Genomic DNA, 24,045 nt, shown 5'->3' on the forward strand with positions numbered 1-24,045 from the left:
CACATTTCACAGACATAGCGGGACATTATCGGCAACGAGTTAGCTGCTTTCACTGTTGTTGCCCCAATTGCTATGACTTTCTTCCCGAAGGCATCCAATTTGCAGCGCTCGTTCTCTGGTAGCACAGTGCATTCTTGTGCTTGCAAATGGGCTTTTTTACTTGCTGCTGCTGACACGACTGATTCAGGTGTGGCTTTGGAAGTAAGGCATTTAGGTGTGGGTGCCTTAAACTTCTTTTACCATCTGCTTTAATGGCCGGTTCCGTAAACGGATGCTTTACGGTGCATAACCCTATTTCCCACACGTGATCCAGTATTGGAATGGACACCACCGACTTTCGGTGTGCATGAGGGAACGCCGTTGTGGTAGAGTTGGTGTCCTGTGGGTTGGCGGTTTCCGTATCGGGGAGTTCGCCTTCCTCTTGTTCCTTGTCCCTGATAGCGGGTAAAGGTGGAGGCACTATTGTTGGCCATGGTAGCACTATTGGCTGGTGCGGTTTTTCTTTTGGACAAGGTCATTGGTTTGATCATTTCATTTGGCTTGCTTGAGTCAATGATTGTGCTGTCGATGGGATCGTGGAGGTGTTCCTGATTGATGAGTGTGCTGTTGACAGTCCCTCTGCCGAGGGTGTTTTAGTCGACGAGCGTGCGGTCGACAGGCTCGTGGGCGCTATGTTCATGGTCGCTGAGTGCGTGGTTGCTGGGGCATGGGTGTATTTCCCTGACAACGACTATGAAAGCCTTGACAGGCTCTTTGCTGGACCCTCTTGTCCCCTGATTGCTGATGACGAGGTCCTCAGATCTCCTTCACTTGTCGTAGACGGTTCATGGCCATGACAATGCTCATGTCTTTTTGGAGGTCTTTCTTAAGATTTGGTTCTTTCTTTGGTATGGTATGGTATGGTATGGTAATGTTTATTTATAAAGCGCCTATACACAAGGCAAGTGTTTCAAAGCGCTCAAGGAGGGAGGGAACAAGGGGAAAAAACAACAGTCATTCAGAGTCCTTGAATTTCTGAACAATATAAGTCTGTACAGGCAGAGTAAGTGCACATAATACAATTAACAGTGTAGATAACAGCAAATAGGTCTGACGACGATTCTGCAGTTTTTCCAAGTGCATTGAGGCGCCACCATGCAAGGAGGGGAGACAGGGAAGATAGATAAGACGATCTTCAAGGCATGGTACGTTCAGATTGTGCAAGTGCACACATGGTACAGGAGAGGGGAAGGAGGACAAGTGCAGGGGTGGGGGGTCCAAGTGCGCCCAGTCGGTCAGAAACTGGGGTAAGTGCGGAGAGATGGGGCCTCTTCCCCTAGGCACAGCCATGCTTTTAGTGGACTCTGACAGTGGGTATCGCCCCTCCTGGAGCCAACACACTAGTCATTGGGGCCTATCTTTGAGGGTTTTGGTGCTAAATCCTCTACATTTCTCACAATCCTCAGTCGAGTGGTTATGATAAAGGCAATAAATGCACTCACTGTGCCTGTCGCATTCGAAGATTTTGTTGCAAGCCTTTTACAACTACTTTTTTGCTTTGTCTTTTTACATTCCGCAGACGTCTCCCAATACTGGAGAAAAAACTGTAGAAAGTAGGTTTCTTGAAAGAAATATATTTCTTTTGAGGAGAAAGGACTCGAGTACTCCTTCCAACGTGACACGCAGTTAGAATCTGAAGAAGGGCTGTGGAGGAGGAGCTTGCTACCCAATGTTTCATTGGATGGGCCTAAAGCACCCATAACGAGGTTGACGGCATGGAAAATGCACCAACTTTTCTTTTAAAAAGTAATATCCAAAAGTTAACCGAGCATTCCCAGCTTGACGCCGGGGAATATTCACATATTCATATTCAATAACCCTTGGAGTTTCACAGGTATGCCTACATATGGGAAGATGGATTGGCCGTCAGGTAACACTCTTAACCAAGGACAGCTGAGAACTTTTACCACATATGTTACAAAGGGCAGGCTGCCAAAACTGGGCATCTGTTTGTGAGCTAGTGTCTTAGCAGTAGAAGGCTCGCAGAGTAGCTGCGTTACCGATATCTTCCAGTAGAACATATCTGTGGGAAGGCGCAGAGATGGACTTCGCTCTGACCAGATGGACATGAAGCCGCTAAAGCAGAGCCATTTTTCTGAAAGAGTAACTTTCAAAAATGGACCTCACTTACCAGGGAGAGACTGCGAATTTGGCCACTTTTTGTCGTGGGGGTAGGGCCACAATGGCTAACAAAAAGATGATTGTAGAAGTGACAGTCCTTCATCCTTTCAGAGTAAAATCTAAGAGCTCTGTTGACATCCAGATTGTGTTAGAATCAGGAATGGAGAGATCAACAGAGACATTGATCTCCAGGGCATCGTGTTCCTTGTCAATGATTATGCAGTCTGAGTAGTCTGCCCAGTGCTTGTGGACAGTAGTACCCACTCATGGATGGGCCCATCATCACCCGACGTTGCAGCTAATCGAAGCGTTAAGCTTGGGCTTCCTGTGTGTTGTCTGGGCCATTGTCAGATTATCAGCACAAAGCTGTCTGTATTTAACTGGTTTGAATTCCGATCGAGAAAGGGGGGTCTTTCCGTGAATGTACTTGGTAATTATCATGCAATATCTGTTAGATCAACAACAAGAATATTTCAACATAGAATGTGTCTAGGTGATGTTTGATCTGGGGTGTTGATTATCAACATATGTTTTATACATGTTTCCATCATCCATGTGTCCATCAGCCAGTAAACAAGTCCCACTGTGGTGATAATGGGGAGTTGAACATATGTTGTATTATTGATAAGTTAATGATCTGCGTTGCAATATGTGTTGAGCAACGCAGGCGACATAGGATATGGTTATTGTTCATAAAACTAATCATGCATTTAATAATAACAATTTGCATTCAGTGAAAAGACATTGGGCCTCAATACGAGGCTGGCGGTAGCCGTTCCTGTAGTACAGGCACGGCTGCCGCCTGTATCCATTTTTTTCCGGCACCCTCGAATGGGCAATTACTGGGTCATGCCGAGTTTGGGTGCCGGCAATAAGGGACTCCCCATCCCCATTTGGCCCCATAGGGCTGAATGGGGAGGGTGGTAGCACCGGTACCATTAATAGCAACGGCACCGTTGCTACCATCCTGTTCTGCTTGCGGGTGCCGGTATGGCCACCAGTTCAGACCTGGTGGCTGCAAGGGCACCCACGAGCAGAACTCCTAGTATGGCGATACGGTATCAACAGTGCTGGTACCGATACCGGCGCCGTTGTTGCCTTACCGCCAGCCTTGTAATGAGGCCCAATGTAAAATCTAAAATTAGTAAACACACATTTAATCAGGGCAACAAAAAAGCTAAGAGGCATCTGGAGCCATGTGCGAGAGATTTATGACTTGAAATTGTATTCACACAAATGAAATCATATCTAGACTAATAAGGCATGTGCAAGAGACTAGTGTCTCTGATCCACACATGCGCAAAAAGCGATGCTATCTAGCGCAATAAAGCATGTGCGAGAGACTAGTGTCTCCCAGCTACATGCGCTGAAGCAAAGGGATTTGTGAGAGACCAATGACTCCGCGTCACGCATGGGTGAAAGAGAATTGTTGGTCAAGTAGCGCTCATGCGCGGGTTCCTCGGCAACCATAAAAACAATGGACCTGCATCGCAGTCATTGGAGACATTTTCGGAAACGCTATTTAGAGTGCGATATAGGTGAGTACTGGGCTACAATGGGCTATTGTTTGAAATATAGAGGCAGCAGGGAATGGGAAGTGTGGAACTATGTCAGTTTCAAATAATGATAAACACAATGATTACAGGTAAAGGAGGGACGCATGAGCAAAATAAGCAGTAAGAACTGTCTAAAATTGTAGACCGAAGAGATTAAGGAAGGTAAGAGGGACACCTCTTCTAATGGATTAAGCATTAAGGATTTGGCAGTCGATAGTTAACAAGTTGACCCGTACCTTACATTATAGCTCACTGGTGGAGTGAACAGCTCCTCATAATTGGACAATAGTTCACTTTTGATGTTAAAGCATAACGTGAACGAGAGGTAAGACCCCCCCAAATAATTTTATATTAGGCATTTGCATGCCCCACAATCTTTGGTAAAGGATGCATAATTATTTAAAGGAGAAATCACTAAGCAAGTCTAAGATTAGTTGATAATCACATGAGTGCTCAACAAATGGCTTCATTATGGTTCAGCATAAAAGGAGTTCACTTCATTATTTGAATGTAAGAACAACAGAAATGTTTGGTAGAACACAGATAGTTGAACGCATGCGGATCACAGTGTTTAAATATGGAAGTCACTTTATTTCATTTCAAATGGAAGACAGGATGAACAATTTTCTTATTTGTGAATATATATATTGTTTTGTCTGTTTTCCTATGAAATTGTAACTTCATCTCCCTGATGTGGAACAACCCATGATACACACCTCATGCAGTATTTACCAATTTTATATTTTTCTTCCGTAACAAAAATGTATAAAATAAAATGTTGAATGGCTTATGTTTATTATTGGTTGAATGATTTCTTAAAAATGATTTTATTAAAATATGTGAATGTGAAGGTGATTTATTGGCCCTGAGGAAGACCTATGTAAAAAGACGTTGAAACATGTGTTGGCAGGAATGTGATAATCACTGCTACAGAATAAAAGGTTTTGAAGAAATATATATTCTTGATATAATCTTTGGACATTAACAAAGGAGAAAGTTAAACATTGATTATTGGATCCATAAGTTTATTTGGAGATGTATCAGGTCAAGCTTCCACTATACCCTCAACAAGGTTTGCAATACCCAAACCACCCCCTCACAGAAAGCTCCAGTTCCAACTGTTCTCAAACAGAAACACAATTCCCCGCCTAACCAACATGCGGAAATGACAGGAACGAGGGAGAGTGGCTCACAGTTATTTAGGGGCACAGAGGCTAAGCAACCACATGATTAATGGGCTTTAAGATTCCTCTAAAAGTGCAACATTTTAAAAAGCAGTGTTGTGTCCTAGTCTGCTGCTGCATGGGTTCTCAGACAGGTCTGGAAGGAGGGAGAACAGCGTACTGTGGATTTTCTGCTAGAATTGTTTTCCCCCATTTAAAGCCATCAAATAAAGCATAACATACATTTGACTGTTCCTCTTCTAAGGGTCACACCTGTACCAACAAGCAAGAAAGAATCTGGTGTTGCCTCCAGGGGTATATACCCAGCACCAGTCAATATACTGGCTGACAGGAAATTGCACAAAGCATGTGGGTGGACTGGGACAAGGTACATTGTGCACAGCTTGCAGTGATTAAAAAGGCTGCATAGGGGGCGTATCAGCGGAGGCAGACCTGGCAGACAAAGGATGTCTGCAAGAGCTCTTCTGCAGAGCAATTTCAAGGTAAGAGCAGATTTTGAAGAGTGATCTGCAACCTGGTCTGTGGTACAGAAAAATACTTAAGCAGCTGTAAAGGAGGAAGAGTAGAATGAAAGTAATTTTAAAACCATTTTACAAAATACTGATTCACACAGAACATAACTAGACGACACTTACCAGTGTTGGAATTTCCTCCTCTGAAACTTATCTCCTTTATTGCAAACAAGACGTCCTTAGAAGACGTGAAGTTTTTCAGAAAGAATTCAACCTTGGGTACCTCACTACATAAAACATCAAAATTCAATTTGGTTAAAATGCCATAGATGTCATTCTGTTGCAAATGTATTGACAATATAAAAATATTATAGCAAATTAAGAAAACAAATCAAAATAGTCTACACATTACATTTTCCATTAACTTGCACATGGCCCCTGGGACCTCTGTAGTGATCCAAAATGAGGTACGCTCATCATAGGTTTATAATACATGGCAGCTTGCAATATCCCTATAAAAGCCTAGACATTTGTTTCTTATTAGCACCCTGGGCGGGGGATCCAGCCAATCTGGTGTCTAGGAATCTGGTGACACTACCAGCGAAAGCCCGTGTTCTATGCCGCCTGATGGCCAGCTCCCCCGCCCCCCATCTTCCCCCACCGGCCCATCTTTTTTTTTTTACCCCACCACCAATTTAATTGCGGCAGCTCCGCCTTCCTGTTTCATGGCGGCCATGTTGGTACAGTATTTTCACTCCGTGAATGGGATGACGCGAGGCGTTCCGTTCACAGAAAGAAAATATTTTCTATTTTTTAAAAAAAACAGCACGCTTGGCTCGGCCCTTAACTTGGGCAGCGTGCCGTTACCCACAGGGTGGGCCAGTCTCCGGGGCATATCGCCTCATTGCAGGCCAGTTGTGACATCACTACTGCTCTGTAATCGGGTACCACGCTTCAGTTGTGAAGTCATAGGACCTCATTACGAGGCAGGCGCTGACGGAATGAAGGGGGCCGGTATGGGACCGGCCCCCTTCATTCCGTCAGGGCTGATTACGAGGTTCCCCTCGCGGGAAACGGATCGGACGCCTGGTAAAACCAGGCGTCCTTTCCGGGTCCCGCGAGGGGAAGAGGGAGGTAACAACGGGACACTTATAATGTGCCTGCTGTTACCTCCATCCCCATTCCCATTGAGCCCTAAGGGGGCTCAAATGGGAATGGGGAATGATTTCTGCAAGGAGGACTTACTGGGTCCTCCTATGTCAGAATTACCCGGTAAGTCCCCATTGCAGGAACTCGGAAAAGGAGCCCGGTTTGGAGGCAGCCAATAGCTCCATGGCTACCTCCAAACTCGTAATGAGGCCCATAATCCCTCTTGCTTGAGCCCGCACAGAGCCTTATTCCAGCTGTCACTTCAGCACTTAAAGCCGTGATAAGCTTTTCAAATTCCTTTCTTTTAAAATAGTTTTGTGTGACACTTTACAGCCATTAACTGACCAGGATTTGTTTATGGCAGAATATTTAGCTGGTGCTGGAGTTTAACACATTTCGACAGGAACCTGCCTGTTATTACTTATTTTAAAGAACAGAATGAAAACTGTTTTGATGCATTTTACTGAACTTTTTCTGCAACACATTGCGAGCTGTACATTAGCTTTTTAAAATCCAAACATATTATACACCGATTATGGAATATAATACCCCTCACTGTACGTAAAAAGGGTGTTGCAAGTCATCTTGGAGTTCCGTACCTAAAGAGATGAATGAGGCCGAACAACATCCTTATAATGTCTGGTAAGGGGGTATTGTATCCTATATATCATTTTATTGGCAACACTTTCTATTAAGGTATGTCTTTGTAAAACATGGAAATTAGGGCCCTCATTCCAAGTTTGGCTGTAGTTCTGTAGAATTACTGCCAAACTACCACCAAACCGAATTACTGTTACCGCCACTTGGTCCTGCGAATTTACAGCAGGATAACAAGTGGTGGTAGGCGGTGTAAATCTCCATATTTTGGAGTCCATAGGATTCTATGGGTATTGATTTTGCACATTTTTCAGCATTCCGGTGGAGCATTTACCTGCAGAATTTTGCTGGAGGAAAATCCTCCACTGCAAAAGTGGGAGTAATTCTGTACTGCCACTTTTTTACCTCTCCACCACACTCGGAATGAGGTTGTCATTGGTTCAGTAGGTGTAAGCGGGTCCGAACTGGGAGGCATTGGCAGAGCTACACATGGGTATGCAATGGCTAGAGGAACAGAGTGCCACTCATCTGAGGGAGATGAGTGGGGTTCAACTACATGGAAAAGCAAAGTGTGCAGCAGGTCTCAATGAGTATAGATTTACAAGTACAGGAAGGGTAGAATGTGCTGCAGATCTGAGTAGGACGAACAGTGTTACATCTACAGGGACAGCAGTCTGATGCAGGCCTGAGTGAGATGAAAAGGGTTATGGAGCAGAGAGTGTGCTGCTGCAGGTTCAAGAGAGATAATAGGGTTAAGATCAGGGAGTCAACAGGGTACGCTCAATGTCTCACCGAGTGAGACTTATGGATCCAGTTACTGAAAGAGCAGTGTGTGCTGCAGGCCCGAGTGAGAGAGAAGTAGGGAACCAGGTACAGAAAGAGCAGAGTGTGCTACAGGCCTGAGTGAGAGAGAAGTAGGGAACCAGGTACAGAAAGAGCAGAGTGTGCTGCAGACCTGAGTGAGAGAGATGTAGGGAACCAGGTACAGAAAGAGCAGAGTGTGCTGCAGGCATGAGTGAGAGAGAAGTAGGGAACTAGGTACAGAAAGAGCAGAGTGTGCTGCAGGCCTGAGTGAGAGAGAAGTAGGGAACCAGGTACAGAAAGAGCAGAGTGTGCTGCAGCCCTGAGTGAGAGAGAAGTAGGGAACCAGGTACAGAAAGAGCAGAGTGTGCTGCAGGCCTGAATGAGAGAGAAGTAGGGAACCAGGTACAGAAAGCTCCACGTGTAGTTCAGGTCGAGTGATGAGGGCCTAGGGAAAAAAGCATTTGAAAAAAAAGTGTTTCTGATGATGTTTTTGGTTTTCTACCAGTAATTCACCTCTCACCAGGAGCTTCTCAGATTAACACTCAGTATGTCCAGTCATATTTTACTTTATTTTAAATCTCTATTCAATGCAAACATAATAAACCCACAGTCACAGAATGTATTCGCACATGCCAGGAACCTTGCTGCCCTTGTATTGCATCTAAGAAAGGCCTGCATCTTTTTCTCCAGAAAAAAATCTCAGTTTACTTTGTATAGAGACACACAGGCAGGAGGCTCACGAGAGATGCACAAAAGACTGAACTATGTAAGGATAGTTCACAAAATAGGGTGAAAGGTGCAATCAAAAACCAATTCTCACCCTTGGTGTGATCACGTCCCAACTTCCCAGGGTTGTTTCCAGTTTCTCAGCTCTTTTTTTTCTGACCTTGTTCTCAAGTTCAAAACGTCTCTCAGCCACCAGTTGCTGGCATAGCATAAGCATCTATGTCAGGGTCCGCAGGGTTGCCCATGCTGGCCGCTGGCAAACCCGCCTTTCCTCTACACTGGGCTCCCACATCCCTCAAGTCTCAGTGCCACTCTCTGCGAGCCTGACTACTCGTCCTCTGCCCTCATTGCTTGGGTCTCGTTCCTCCTCAGCCTGCCTTGGGCTAACCCGGCCCCCTCATACATTCCTAACCTTACTAGCTAGGGGGCTGTTGGTCCGTCTGCTAGCTCAACCTCTGCTATTACTAGCCTCTCCTCTGCTGGCATCACTACCTACTCCTGATTCTACCTCATCCTCTACTGTTACAACCCTCTCGTCCTCTTCTCGGACTGCCAACTCCTCCACTGCCTTCTTCCCCACTTGTCTCGGGCACCGCCATGTTGCACCTCATCACACCCCAACACTCTCCCACCACATGCCACAATCTTCTCCAAAACCCAAAACTGATCAACTGGGTGCCTTTATTGTGTGCTCTTCCTTCCCCCCGGATGGGTCTTACATTGAAGGTTTGCACCAGTGGCTTGTAAGAAAGCGGGGGCAGGGATTCATTGTATCTGAGTGCATCTGGGACAGCTTTGGGCTTAATTGTTTCTAATTGTAGGCAAAGGCGCCATTAGAATTTTTAGGAATTTCTTTAAAGCCAAAATCTACATCAATGTGCACAATAACCTCTCAGTGGGTTCACATGTTGGTATTTAAAAACATTGTGTTCATTGTGAGAACCTCAACATAGCAGACACGTGTTTCTAGTATAATGGGTTTTCTCAAGGTCTAAGAGTTACTGTGGGGTGATCAGGCTCCTGCCGTTGCATTGTGCTGAGTGCAGTCCATCCGGTCTGTTGCTGCTGCTGCGGCAGCAATGTTTTAGGTGCAATGTCAAGTATTCTGCCTAGGGTGTGTTCCTCGTCTAGGAAGGGTGCAACCCATAAAATGTCAAGATTTGAGAACCATGCGTGCAGGGAATTAAGGATGTTTTGGGAGGGGACACATCTATAAAAGTGCAAAGGTCATATACTGAGGAGAGTTTAGACACCAGACCAGAATAATCTACCCCACAGCAAACATCCTCAGAGTGAATAAGGATGTTCACAGAAATGTGGGGGAGGAGGTGATCATTATGCACACAGTTAAGATCATCATCAATAAATACCAGACGTTAAACATTACACTGTTGAGACTGGTTGCAGGGTAATATACCGAGATCAATTATCTTGCCGGGGAGGTTGATGTGTGTACTTGCGTGCATCTCTGATCTAATTTGGCAGCTTCCATGGTCTTGTTAGCTAGGATATAAAGCAATCCCAAAAAAAACAGAGGAAGCTGAACAATGACAGCCATGCAATGTGATAATCAGGCCTGTTGTGATCCCAGGGCCCAAAGGTACCTTCTTGTATACAATAAAGTAGACAAATTGTGTTGCGCAAATGGGAATCCGGGCATATGGGTGGTTGCAATAGTTGGTCATGAAGGGGGAGAAGAGCCACTCTTGATTGACACCAGTTCTTGGGTTTGGCTCTGTAGGGTTCTGCAGCCAAACCTCCGTCAGAGGCCCTAACGAAAATAATCATTGGAATGAGAGCACTCCAATGTTGTCGTAAAATGCAAGAGGCCTAAAACATCCCTAGGAGGATGGGAACTTAATGTATAGCAGACCAAGATATAATAGCCAAGGCCTGGTCAAATTGAGGAGATATGTATTGATGGGCTGCAAACAGTCTGCAAACCAGCAATTACACCCAAACAAAGGTTAACCGAAGCAGCCCTCTTAATAGAGCTTAAGAAGCATGTGAAATGCTGATGGAATTGTAATTGGCCCACCATGACCCATGCTCTAGCTTGCTGTGTTACTGCCATCAACTATTGAGGGAGTTTTAGAGGGAACTGTAGAAGTCAACCTTTATGGGCATGTATAAGTCAAATGAGGGTAATCTCTCCCTCTGGCATACGTTTGCTGGAGAAGCGGGCACTGACTCACCTCATACATGCTGTATTTATTGTGGGCGATTTTAATGACTGGCCGGCTACGAGCAAAGTGGCAGAGGATGAAGAGATGGTGAACAAAGTGTGGCACATTAACAAATCAGAGTTGCTCCACAAGGCAGGAATAATAAAGGCATTTTCTAGCAAGAAGCTCAAAAATGTGTAGGTAACCCAAATAAAGTAAGCCAATTTGAGAGGAGGTGTGACGAAGTTCCCAGCCTGGCTATTGTGGAGTGGCCATGGAGTCCGGGTGGCGCTGCTTGTTAAGCTATGCTTGATTTTGGGGCGATGCAGACAGGATTCCCTGGCTTACTTCATCACACCCCAGCCGTGTGGCTTGTCTCATGGAGCCAATCATAGTATGAAGGAGTCTGCCTATTGCCATCCTGGGTACGGAAAACCCCAAGCCATGCTTTACCCTGAATGAATAAGTCCCTCACTTATTCCACAAGGCTCTGGTGCACAGGGGAAGAGCCGTAGGAGGACGAGATTTCACTTTGGCAGTATGGGGCCCCAGCAAACCAAGCCTCAGTGAAATAGAACTTAAACGTGTGCACACGGAATAGCACAACATAATTCGACCCCATTAACCAGATTCCGCTCACGAACCGGAAAAGCAAGGAGCACCGTAGTGCACAGAGGTCCGCTAAGCCGGCTTAACCCCTCCATATGCACTAAGTGGGTCATCACAAGTTGGGCGGTCTCCCGTCGGAAAATGCGCCGGGATACTGCCCAGCATTAACAGCATTACTGTAATTAACACTGGATCCCGGGTTGCGGGTGGCTTAGGTTTGTGGTGCGAGCAGTCCCCATTCCCATTGTATTGGGCGCAATTTGTGCCGCAGTAATAGCGTTACTGCTGCATTTTTACAGTTCCTCCCAACTTATGCTAAGGCCCGAAGTGCTAATTCATGATGCGGTGAGCCAAGATCAAGTCTATATCTGTGGGTAGATAGAAAACAGGTGAGAAGATACAGAGAAGAAATCAGAGATTGATAGTAAAAAACATTTTGCATGGAAGAGATAAAGATCGGAAACGTCATGAAGAGGAGAAAGAGCCGTAAAATCAGACAAAGAACAAGGTTTTTTCCAACAGTGTTCTAGTGTATAAAGGTGCCTGCGAGTAGTTTGCAAAAAAGAGGTAAGCCGAGGCTTAGGAGAGGGGACAAAGAAAGAGAAGGATAAAGAGAATCTGACAAGGAAGACAGAAAAAGAAAGAATATAAGACAAGTCCGGAAGAAGAGAAGAAAAAGCATCCAGAGATGGAAGAGAAGAATAGACATGGGAAGAAGATGTGTCAAAGTGAGACAGATGGAAGACTACAAGAAAAAGATGATCAGAAAAAAGTAAAGGAAAATCCAAAATAGCAGAATCAGTCAAGTGAGAAGAACAAATCATATCACGAGATGGTGTAAAAAGAACCGGACACCATGTTACTTCTTAAATGTCTGAATTTTAAATTGCTTACAACACTAAAAGCAAAAGGGCTATTACATGTATGCAAGATAATTGAATTATTTCAGTGTGCAATATATATGGTCCTACATTTCATCAACCCAACCTTTGATTTGACCTCAAAGCCCACTTATGTCTCTACATTTGCCGATTAATAGTAGGCAGTGACTTCAATCAGGTGGTGGGTCGGATTCTAGTGAGAACATTTGTTAAGTTTGTTGACAACACACACACTAGGCAAACCTGTACTGATGATATTTCTAGGTGTAAATCCCTGAATGGCATGAGGGTGATGTGAGGGCATAGAAGAAGGCCAGAGGGTGGGAGGGGCAGGGGTCCCAATGAGAAGGATCTCAGTCTTACTGGCATTAAGGCAGAGATAATTGGAAGCACACCATGCCTCTATAGCAGTCAGACAGCCAGGGGTGACAGAGGAGGAAGAGAATGCAGTAGAGGGAAGCTTAAAGGAGAGCTGTGTGTCGTCCGCATAACACTGGAAGTGAGAAGAGAAGGTGGAGATCAGATGGGCCAGAGGGGCAAGATAGATGTTGAAGAGCCACAGCGAGAGGTTAGAGCCTTGAGGGACGCCGCAGGTGGAGGGTGTGATAGGGGAGAGAAAAGGACCCCGCTGAACCTGTGAAGGACGGTCAGAGAGGAAAGAGATCAACCAGTCAAGTGCCAGGCCCATGATGCCAAGGGTGTCACAGAGCTGATTAGTCAGGGTGGCATGATTGACCGTGCCAAAGGCAAAGGAATGATCAAGAAACATAAGAACAGATGGAGAGTTGGAATCGAGATTTGAGAGCAGGTCTTCACAGGTGTTCAGTAGAACAGTTTCCATGCCTCTGGCTGTTCTGAAGCCAGACTCTTGGTCGTGGAGACAGCCAACAGATTCTGTGTGTTGGATCAGATGGGGGGGATGACCAGCTTCTCCAGGAGTTTGCCCAGGAAGGGATAATGGAGATAGGGTGTTAGTTAGTAGGGCATGAGGGGTTGGCAGAGGGCTTTTTGAGGAGAGGTGTCACGACCACTGGCGCCTGGAGGGTTTGGCGAAGGTGGAAGTTCCGTCACCATTAGACTGTTCCGCCACGTTTTTGTTCCAACGTACGGCACAGTCTAGTGTTTTTGCAACATGACCGCCCGCCGAGTATTTCACCATTTCGAATCTCGGCGTGTCGGCGTGTTGCAACTTACTTTCCCGTTTGTTGCGTGCGCTCTGTTGTATTGTTCGTCTCTACGACTTCCCACTCCCGTACCTTCCAGCTCTCTCTCTCTTGCTCTCCCCTGTTCCTCGCTTCCTGCTTCCATCCTGGATTCTTCCCCGCTGGCCGCTTCTCCTGTTTGTTTCCCCGTGTGATTCCTACTCCGCAGCGTCCACTTACGCTGCTACTGTTCTTCCAGTGATCTCGATCGTGTCATGTTGGAGTTATTTCCTCTGGTTCCTGCTTCAGTATACTCCACACTTCTACGGACCTGCTTCAAGAGTCATCCTCCATATTCGTGGGGTTTTTTGTGCCTCAGAGGCTTTTTCCCCTGTTAACAACTGGCTGTCGCGGGAGGGGGGTCATCGTGAGTTTTCTCTGTAGAGATTAACAGTGGCTTCTTTTCGAGGCAGACCGTATCTGCTCTCCAAAAAGAAGTCTCAAGGGTGAAAACCGCGACGAAGGAGATCCCACTACTCTTCTACATCAGGTGAGGAGGAGGAAGGTACTTTGGGGGAGCTCTACATATCAAGCGAGGAGCAGGACATTGCAGACCCTGTGGTCAATACTGTAGGGCAGTCAGTAATTCCTGATAAGAGGATGCACAAGGCAGTGCTTGAGGTGTAGCGGGAAGGAGCCAGTGAGTTTGTCCTGAATTCCCATAAGAAATCATTGTAAACTCTGTCCACTCCCTCAGTTTAAAATCTAAAGACTTGCCAATTAAATTGGAATAAATCACCAAGGCTATTAAAGAGCTGAGAGGGGTCACTGTTCCTGGTCTAGATGGTGAAGCCACACAATGTTATTTCCTAGTTTGGTGCATCATTATCTCTGACTCTACGAGACCTTTTACAGAATACTGAATCGATATGCAAAATCAGGGAAGGATTAAGTTAATTAGCTGTAACTCCTGTTCTCCAGCATTGGTATCTTTTATAGATTCACATGCTGCGAATATTTCCTGTCATTAGGCTGGGAATCCTCGGTAACTTAGAGCAGTTTAAACTTTAAAACCTTCAGTCACTTTTGTGCTCTAGTATTATGCTTTTTGGGTCATACTGCTCCAGCCAATAGGCAAGGCTCCCTTAGCTCCACCCCGGACAGGCATCTTCCGATTATTTTTACTGCACGATCGTGTTGGGAGTCCTCGAAAATCTCTGGATATATTTCTTCATCATTTGATAAATATGTCTCAGAACAATCCTTAAAACTTCTTTCTTCAATGGCACGTCAAGATCCTCGATAGCAAAAACAACCCCCTTCATAGTCTGACCTTCGCCGGCCAGTTTCCCACCTTTCGACGTCGCCTATGGTTTAGGGCCTAAACCATGGCTGAAACAAAGCAAAAAGAGCCCTTTCAAGGCATGTGGCCGTTACGGCTTGAAAAGCATCTTCGTGGAAGATCAACACACCGACTGCCTTTACTGCTACACCTGCACCATGTCAGTGATGTTGGACTCTTGTCAGGTAGCTGGGCTCGCTGTCTCGCTCCAGCTGATGGACAGTGGGTGGCGCATGGGTACCAGTGGACACTCCACTGCAGTGGCTGTGGCATGCCCCAAGGACACAGATGGGCTCAGAGGTGTTCTACCTCCTAGGGTAGGGTGTGAAGGCATACATCTCCTCTCACCAATGTCAGACTGACAGTGGAGCACACAGTCCATAAAGGTACAGTCAAAGCAGCTGCTTGGCAGAAGGCACACCTGCATCAGAGTGGTGTATTGCAGAAGTTGCATCAGAGTGGTGTACTGCAGAAGTACTAGTAAGCTGGCTCCTAGTGTATGCCCAAATCTTGCTCTGAAGCATGGAAAGTCAGAGGATCCTCAGTCCGTGAGCCGATTTAAGACTGCCAGTGAGGTACCTCCGGATGTTCCCAATGAAAATAATAATAATAATTTGGCATTTATATAGCGCTACGAACCCTCAGATATCTGAGCGCTGCTTATTATTACCCACAGTGTGTGGTGCTCATTTATCGACCTCAGAAGGATAAATGGCTGAGTTTGGCCCCGCCGGGATTCGAACCTGCGTTAACAAGCTCTGCACACATGTCAAAGCAAGCGCTCTACTCGCTGTGCCACTTGACCTAATATCTCTAACAGCTCTAATAACTCATTGGACTTGGGCACTGTCAAGGAGCAATGCTGTGCATCGACCAATGAATAAGGTAGGCACTAAGGGCATCTCATGTCAATCCTCAGTGTTAGGGCTATCTGGCTCTGTGGGCGAGCACTGGTGCCCAAAGGACACATTGGGATGGGTCCTGCTGAGACTCGCCTCACAGTGAAGTGTAGAGTTCCAAGGGACACATCTGTCCTTCCCCAGGCTGGAGACCTGGCAACAACTCCCCAGGCCAAAGTGCCCCTTAAATTAAGAGTCTGTGGAAGCAAAGTGTAAAAGAGATTATCCCACCAAGGGAGACGCAACTGAGGAGCCCTATGAGAGAGAATCGCAGAGCGTACAAAGATTCCATCAATGATCCGGGCTGAGGCAATTTTAACAAAGGGTGTGTGTATGCAGACAGAAAAAAGACCTGTGACATGATATGCAGCATCTGTACCCTGTCACCCGGGGTATAAGGAAGGAGCTCCAAAAAAAGAGTAAAACAATTAGGATAACAAGGCAAAGCAACTCTGTGATGCTCCTGTCCCGACCGTTCAGAGAAAAGAACCAACGAGTGCGACTAGGAGCATACACAATGGAGGTCTGTCACCGCAGGGCATGGTTGTGCATGCACCCACCACTTTTACTTCAATATATGATTCTCCACATCATGCCGTGGTCCCATCCGCTGCTTGGAAAAGACATCCAATTCGCATGGGAGAGAAAGGGATTAGAGGTAGGAGTACATTACAGGAGAAAATATCCATCATTGAAAGTAAAGCAAGGCTACGCGAACGTCCTACTCTATCACATTGCATTGAAATCCTGGTAGTTATGGTGAATGATGATCAATTTGCTCACTTTATAGAAAGAGGCTCAGTTTGGAAATGACATCTTCACTAGCGGCAATGGGACAGGGTGAGTGATGCAACCCTGTCAAGAGACGGGGAGCGGGAACCTACTCCCTAGTGCCAGAGAGTGCCTGAATATGTGCAGGGATATTGGTACCACTGTTCCTTTCAGCCCCTGTCCTGACACAAGGACCTGTGAACAATTAACCCATGCAAAGCCTGAAAGGAATCCCAGCGGAGGCAAGTAAACAAGACCAAATAGTTGGAGGCCAGAACCGCCACTCCTAGAATGCATCTGGACCCAACTAAGAAAACCAGGCCTGAAGCCAGGGGAATGGGGTTGTGACCAAAATTGAAATGACTGGAATTTTCCATTCCCAAAAGAAGAAGGATTGTGAGGGTTGGAGTGAGGGAGTGATGGTAAAGTGTTGGGTTTGAGATGGTGGTACTAACTGAACTGTTTGTGAGTAAGAGATTGACTAGAGAAAGGATAGAGAGAAGGGGAGAGTTAAAGATAGGTGTGAGACAGTGTGTGTGTGTGTGTGTACATGAAAAAAGAGGGAAGCGAAAGTGAGGAAGGTAGCAGAGAGTGGAGCCAAGTGGAATGGTGGAAGTGAGCAATGCTGGAGAAAGGAAAGACGAGGAGGCCATTGGAGGGCTCAGACAGGAGAGTGGAGTTAGAGACAGAGCGGCAAGAACATGGGACGGAGTGTTGGAAGAGAGAGACAGGGATAGATTCGGAAAATCAGAGTGTAAGAGACCTGTTATAAGGTGCAGATAGTAGAAGTGTGAGAGACTGGTAAGATCAGTGGAAAGAGAGTGGTGAGAGAGACAGAGTGAGTAGAAGAGGGAGGGGTGAGAGAGAGATAGAGAGGAGTGAGGACAATCTGTGGAGTTAACCATTGAAAACAAAAAAGAAAGAACAACCAGGCAACCCGTTAGGTCCCTTAGGATGTCCCAACATAAGAACACAGCATTTAGCCCATCTGACCCCTCCTTAGGGTAAGAGATAGAGCCAGACAGTAGGGTCCACCTGGCGGTAGTCTAGCAATGTTTGAGAATCATTGTGGAGAATAGGGAAACCTGGGCAAGGAAAGTGAGGGCCCCCTTGGAGGTCGAGGTAAGCTACAGGGACCACCCCTAATCTGGCAACCCCAATTATTTTGCACATACCTATTTCTTTTCTAATGAAACATTACACATTGCTCATTGTCATCAGATTCTTGGAGCAAAACAAGAACAGATGGGCTGTGCAATTTGATGTTCGTTATGCCGTTATGAAGATTGATGGACAGGGAGACTGCTACCCTCTTGGTGTCCTGCACCAGTTCCCTGTCTCCCTTTGTGTCACTTAATTTTGTGGCCTGATATTTTAAAAAGTATTTATCTCGCCATCCTCTTCCAAGCAGATTCCCAGGGCAGCCTGCCCGGGTAGCCACCGGCTAAAAGCCAGAGGCAAAGGGCAGCACCCTACTGAGAAGCTCCACTCCGTGTCTGCCTGTGTTCGCCTGACGCAGGCAACCTACAGCGTTGGATAAGTGTTGTGTTTGGGCGGGGAGTACAGTCATTACTGTACTACAGTAAAACCCCTCCACTCTTATTAGCTAATATCATATACCTACATGCATTTAGCCTAATTATGCAAGGTAGCCATATTCTGCATTTAGCAATGGCAAGGACTAGCTACGTGTCTCACTTAAATAGAATTGTGAAGATCAGCCATGCGTCACCTTAATTTCCTCATAGGTACTATTTGTTAGAAATCCCTTAAGGTAGCTTTACGGAAAGGCTCCATAAAAAGGGTGAAAAGAAAAATGTAGTACATTTTTTTATTTCATTTTTTAAAAATGTCTTCTTATAAAGATTACACAACGCAATGTTTTGTTCTTCTTAAAACCTCATTCTGAAACGTATAACTGTACGTGAGAACAACATGGAGGTTCCTGAGCAGCAGGATGGGTGACATGATGCCCAGCATGATGGGTGACATGGTGCCCAGGAGGATGGATGACATGATGCCCAGCAGGATGGGTGACATGATGCCCAGCATGACGGGTGGCATGATGCCCAGCATGATGGGTGACATGGTGCCCAGCAGGATGGATGACATGATGCCCAGCAGGATGGGTGGCATGATGCCCAGCATGATGCCCAGCAGGATGGATGACATGGTGCCCAGCATGACGGGTGGCATGGTGCCCAGCATGACGGGTGACATGATGCCCAGCATGACGGATGACATGGTGCCCAGCAGGATGGGTGACATGATGCCCAGCATGATGGGTGGCATGGTGCTCAGCATGACGGGTAACATGATGCCCAACATGACGGGTGACATGGGATGCCCAGCAGGATGGGTGACATGATGCCCAGCATGACGGGTGGCATGGTGCTCAGCATGACGGGTGACATGATGCCCAGCATGATGGGTGACATGATGCCCAGCAGGATGGGTGGCATGATGCCCAGCATGACGGGTGGCATGGTGCCCAGCATGATGGGTGACATGATGCCCAGCAGGATGGGTGGCATGGTGCCCAGCAGGATGGGTGACATGATGCCCAGCATGACGGGTGGCATGGTGCCCAGCATGATGGGTGACATGGTGCCCAGCAGGATGGGTGACATGATGCCCAGCATGACGGGTGACATGGTGCCCAGCAGGACGGGTGACATGATGCCCAGCATCAAACAACCCAGACACTGGAGTTTACCCACACTGCTTCAACAAGGCAGTGCCCACAACCTTCAACACCGGCCAACCAACACATGAAACGCACAGACACACCCCAACTTAATAAACATTCACATAGAAAACAACCCAGGCATTGGGGCTTACCCATACGGATTTAACAAGCCAGTGCATGCAATAAACCACCTGCAAACCAACACACAAAGATGCCAGTTTCTCCACTAGCCAACCCCCTCCTCTTTCTTTCAGAGCCGCATGAGCGCCTGGAGACTGCCCTTGGGTGGTAGCGCTGCGCGGTATAAATCAACATAACACAGCATAAAAATCAAGCAAAACGACCATATTGATGCCAATTTTATAAAAATGTGAAAGACTGCACAGACCAATCTTAGAGCGAATGCGACGCAGGAAGTGACAGTGAAGAATTAGGCTAGGGTCCCCATGGCTTCTAAGTGCCTGCCTTTCAGGGTCATGATCTGACAGAGGAAGTTCTGGACCTTATGGTTGGGGCTAGATGTCAAAGTGCAAGAAACCTGTTCTCCTGAAGATTGCTTTTCATACCATCTGCAAAAACAAAACTATCAGATGAATCCTTTTCAGTCACTTGAGTGTTGGCTTTCGTACTTTCGTTAGTAAAAGATGGTCTGCAGGTTTTGAAAGTGAGGATAGCTGCTGCTTCCTTCAGAGGCATTTAAGTGCAGTGTGACCTGAATTTGGTTTTTGGCACAAATGATGTCTCCACCTTTTGAGCCAATGCATGCCTGCAATTCTAAGTTCCTCACCCTGAAGATAGCATTCCTAGTGGCCATAACATCAACAAAGGGGGGTCGGCGATGGTCAGAAGGGTGCGAGCAACCTGCAGGCCTTGTCAGCTCAATAGTTACAAAGGATAAGGCAATGCTTTGCGGTATGGTGTCTTTAATCAGCGAGTTTCATATTAAACAATCAATTCCTCTTTCATCTTTTTCCCATACAGACTAGACCATAAGAGGGCCTCAAGACATTAGATTGCTAGATCTGGAGAATGCACGGTAGATTCACAATTGTGTTGTTTTTGGGCATGCATCCAGAGGAGTGGCTGTAACCAAGCGGACCATATTGAGATGGATTGTTACATGCTTCAGGCTACACTATGAATGTGCCTCCCAGAGGACTAAGACTGCACTTTGAGGAATACTGATTCAGCAAATCTGCAGGGTGTCGACATGGTTGACTGAGCATTAATTCACTAAGCAACACTGTTGAGGCTCTAAGGCTATGGCAAAAACTTTTGAGATCTGTGATGCAACCAGGTCTTCAGGTAAGGGTCGTACTGGGCCTTGTAACGCATTAAAATATACGACAGCTTTATTATTTTCCTGTGTACATTTACACAAAGGTTTAGAGCACCCTCCCGGGGGTTGTTTTTTTTAGTTCTTTTTGATGTTGTATTCAAACTTCTGCTACTGGGGAGTGGGAGGGTTTTTTCTAGTACATGCAGAATTATTGAACTAGTGCTCTTTTTTCAATATCTTGTACAAGTTTTTGCAATGTCTTCAGGCAAGGTGGCTCTTTTGTCTGTCTCCTCTTGGAACGTGAATGGTATTAATAACCCGGTTAAACAAGGTTTTCAATTATTTGAATGATATGCATAATGACGTTTATTTCCTACAGGAAACACATTTGTTAAAGGAAGAGGTCAATAAATTGCGCAGGCGGTGGGTGGGTGACTTCTATGCCGCGTGTTTTACCTCCAAGAGTAGAGGGGTTGCCGTCTTGGTGAGGAAGAATGCTCCGATTAAATTGCTAAAATTGCGCTCACAGGGTAGGATCGTTGTACTTCAGGTGGATATTCAGGGGGTCAAGACAGTCCTTTGTAATATTTATGCTCCCTCGTTGGATGATGGTTCTTTTTTTGGAAAAGTAGCTCAATTGTTGCAAGATTTTGATTCCCCTAATATTATTCTGGGTGGAGATTTCAATCTGGCTATTGACCCAACCTTAGATCGTAGTGGTTCACGTATGAATCAGAGGAGAGATCATACTTTTTGTTCATTTCAGTCACTTGTTTCTGAGTTTAACTTGAAAGATTTTTGGAGATTGCGAAATCCAGACTTGAGAGAATACACCTTTTTTTCTAGCTCTCACAATACACACTCCCATATCGATATGTTCCTTACTGCTGGCTCGATGAGAGCGAACCTAGAAAGTTGTGGGATTGGCAGTATTGCGGTTACAGGCCATGCACCAGTATTTTTAAAAATTAAAACTGGAGTTTGATACTTGCAGGTCGTTCTGTTGGAAAATGAATACCTCTATTTTGCAAGATGAGACAATGGTGGATAAAATTAGATCAGAGGCAGATCATTTTGTGGCAGAAAACAGAACAGATGAGCTGAGTGTTGAGACTGTTTGGGAGGCCTTCAAATGTACAATGAGAGGTCTATTATTGGGATTGTCTAGTAGCAAGATTAAGAGCTTTGAAAAAGTGATATTGAATGAGGATGAACGCATGATGATGTAGCTGGATACCAGGTTAATTGGTCCAAGTCTGAGGTCTTACAGATTACGTGATATTGTGATAGGCGTTTGGTGTCTGACTGGGGTTTCCAGTGGTGCGACAAAAGATTAAAATATTTGGGTGTTTGGCTGACACGGGTGATAGATGATATGGCGGAAGAAAACATGACGGATGTGTGTAGGGATATGAAAATGAATCTTCAGAGGTGGTCTTTGTTACGTTTATCGCTCTGGGGCAAAGTGAACGCTCTAAAAATGAATGCGGTTCCAAAAGTCAATTACATATTGGGTATGCTTCCCATGAAGATAAGTCAGTTTTATTGGAAGAAAATTGATGGCTTTCTGCAGTCATTTCTTTGGGATGATAATCCATCGCGACTTCAGTTATGGAAGCTTCAACTGCCTATGGAGAAAGAGGGCCTGGGTCGTCTGAATTTCAAAGCTTATCATTTGGCTTTTTGTAGTCACTTTATAGTCCCCTTCTTGAAAGAACCCCCAGATAGGTGGGCTGTGGCAGAGGCAAGTCTATTGGGCCCACTTCCTCCTAGTGCAATCCTCACGGCCACAAATAGGCAATGTAGGAAAGTTCCAATAACTGTGTTTTTGAAAGTGACATGGAAAAATGTGCATGAAATGTTGGGCTCTCTGGCTTTGAAGACTTCTCATGCTTCCGTTTGGTTGAACCCAGTGATAGCTGCTAGGAGTAAGCCTTTATACTGTCTGGAGTGGTTTCTAAGTGGAATAAATTGGATTGGTGATATCAATATGGATGGTAAGTGTATTGATGAAGAAGAGTTATGTGCAAAATATAGCATAGACAATTATTCAAATGGTGACTTCAGGAAATTAAAAAGATGTATAGGAGACGTGGATGAGCAGGGTGATGCAATTGTGAATCTCTTTCTTAAGGAGGGAGAGCCAGGGTGCGGATCGATAGCTAGCAGGGTGTATAATCAAATTGTATCTAATTATAAAGAGAATACTGAACTAAGAGCGGATTGGAGCAGGAGATTGGGGTGTGTGATTTCATCTGAGATGTGGATGGAGATGTGTGCTAATATAAAGCTTTGCTCAATAAACTTGGAAGAACGATCGAGGCAAATAAAGATCCTCAACAGAGTGTACTGGAGTCCGGAAAGGTTGTTGAAGAGAGGTATGGTGGATTCAGATGACTTCTGGTGTTGTGGGAATGAGGTGGGTAGCCTGGAACATATGCTCTGGGACTGTGTACAATTTGGGAGGAAGTGTGTAGCATTTGCTTGCGAATTCTGAATTTGGATATTGCATTGGATTTCAAAACGATGATCTTAGGAGGTGATGAGTTCATTGAGGATCTGTCAGTCTCTCAGAACAAAATTCTGTTCAGAGGGGCTTGTATAAGCAAACAGGTGATATTAAGGGACTGGAAATCACGAATTGCACCTACGGTTGTGGATTGGATTGAGGAGATGACTTGTCTTGCAAACATGGAGAGAGTAATCTACAGGAGGCAAGGGAAACTTACCTTGCATGCAAAGATTTGGGAAAGCTTTCTGAAAATGTACTAGTTCTTTAACTGTAAATATGTATATTCTTATCTGCATGTAGTTATATTGTTTTTGTTATTTATTATTGACTGTTAATTGTTCTTCTGCAAAATGTACAAATAAATATACAAAGGTTTAGAGCAAAGGGCAGTGCAAAGGTCAGGTTACTTGAAAGAAACCAGAGCGCTTCTTTTAATGTTTATCTACATGGATGTAATTGCAAGCTATGGAGAAGCCTCTGAAACAGATTGTATTTCTCCTCAGCTTTTCAAAAAAGAAACCGTAACCGTTTGTAGTAGATGTGTGTTGAGGTTCATGGAACAAACCGAAGCACTGCACATATTTATTTTCCTAGCATTTTAGGAATGTATCATTAATGAGATGGAAAATTAAGTTGCAATTGAGAATTCATTATTTTTAACAAAATATACTTTTTATTCCAGTGAAAGCAAAACAGTATTATACAATTATATTTTGCAGCGTTCCTGTGCTGTGTGCATAATCATGCGGAGGCAGATCATTTTTACACTATAATTTAATTAACACTCTAATTTTGTGTAAAATGATGACTATGCATGGTCTAGTTTACATCCATTGAACCTTGCAGCTGCATTACTATAAATGGTCAGTGGCAGCAGAGTCTTTGCTCAAGGGTGAGTGATTGTCATTGCACCAATCACAGGTGTTATAGCCTCTCAAATCTTCAAGACTACAATTAAAACATCAAAAACCCGACTCTCTAATTCAAATAGAAACTCAGCAAAACCTGTCCCTGTGATAACCCTGATAGGTATTTAACTTTATGTAGTGCTTCATCCATGGTTTATCCAACATCTTGGTACTGTGATTATTATACCTCAGTCGATACTCAGACTCAGTTTCCCCGACC

At 45.2% G+C, this 24,045-nt stretch overlaps 1 protein-coding gene across 2 annotated transcripts in view; it reads right to left on the bottom strand.

The window, feature by feature from the left end:
• COCH (cochlin) overlaps positions 1–24,045 on the bottom strand; it is a 188,633-nt gene that overhangs the window by 53,846 nt on the left and 110,742 nt on the right. For both annotated transcript variants that reach the window (XM_069638494.1, XM_069638496.1), the window contains exon 9: positions 5,536–5,639. In XM_069638494.1, coding sequence (XP_069494595.1) covers positions 5,536–5,639 — 104 coding nt within the window. The remainder of the gene's footprint in view (positions 1–5,535; positions 5,640–24,045) is intronic.

The sequence above is a fragment of the Ambystoma mexicanum genome, chromosome 14, assembly GCF_040938575.1.
Source record: "Ambystoma mexicanum isolate Mex_15411 chromosome 14, UKY_AmexF1_1, whole genome shotgun sequence".
Lineage (NCBI taxonomy): Eukaryota > Metazoa > Chordata > Amphibia > Caudata > Ambystomatidae > Ambystoma > Ambystoma mexicanum.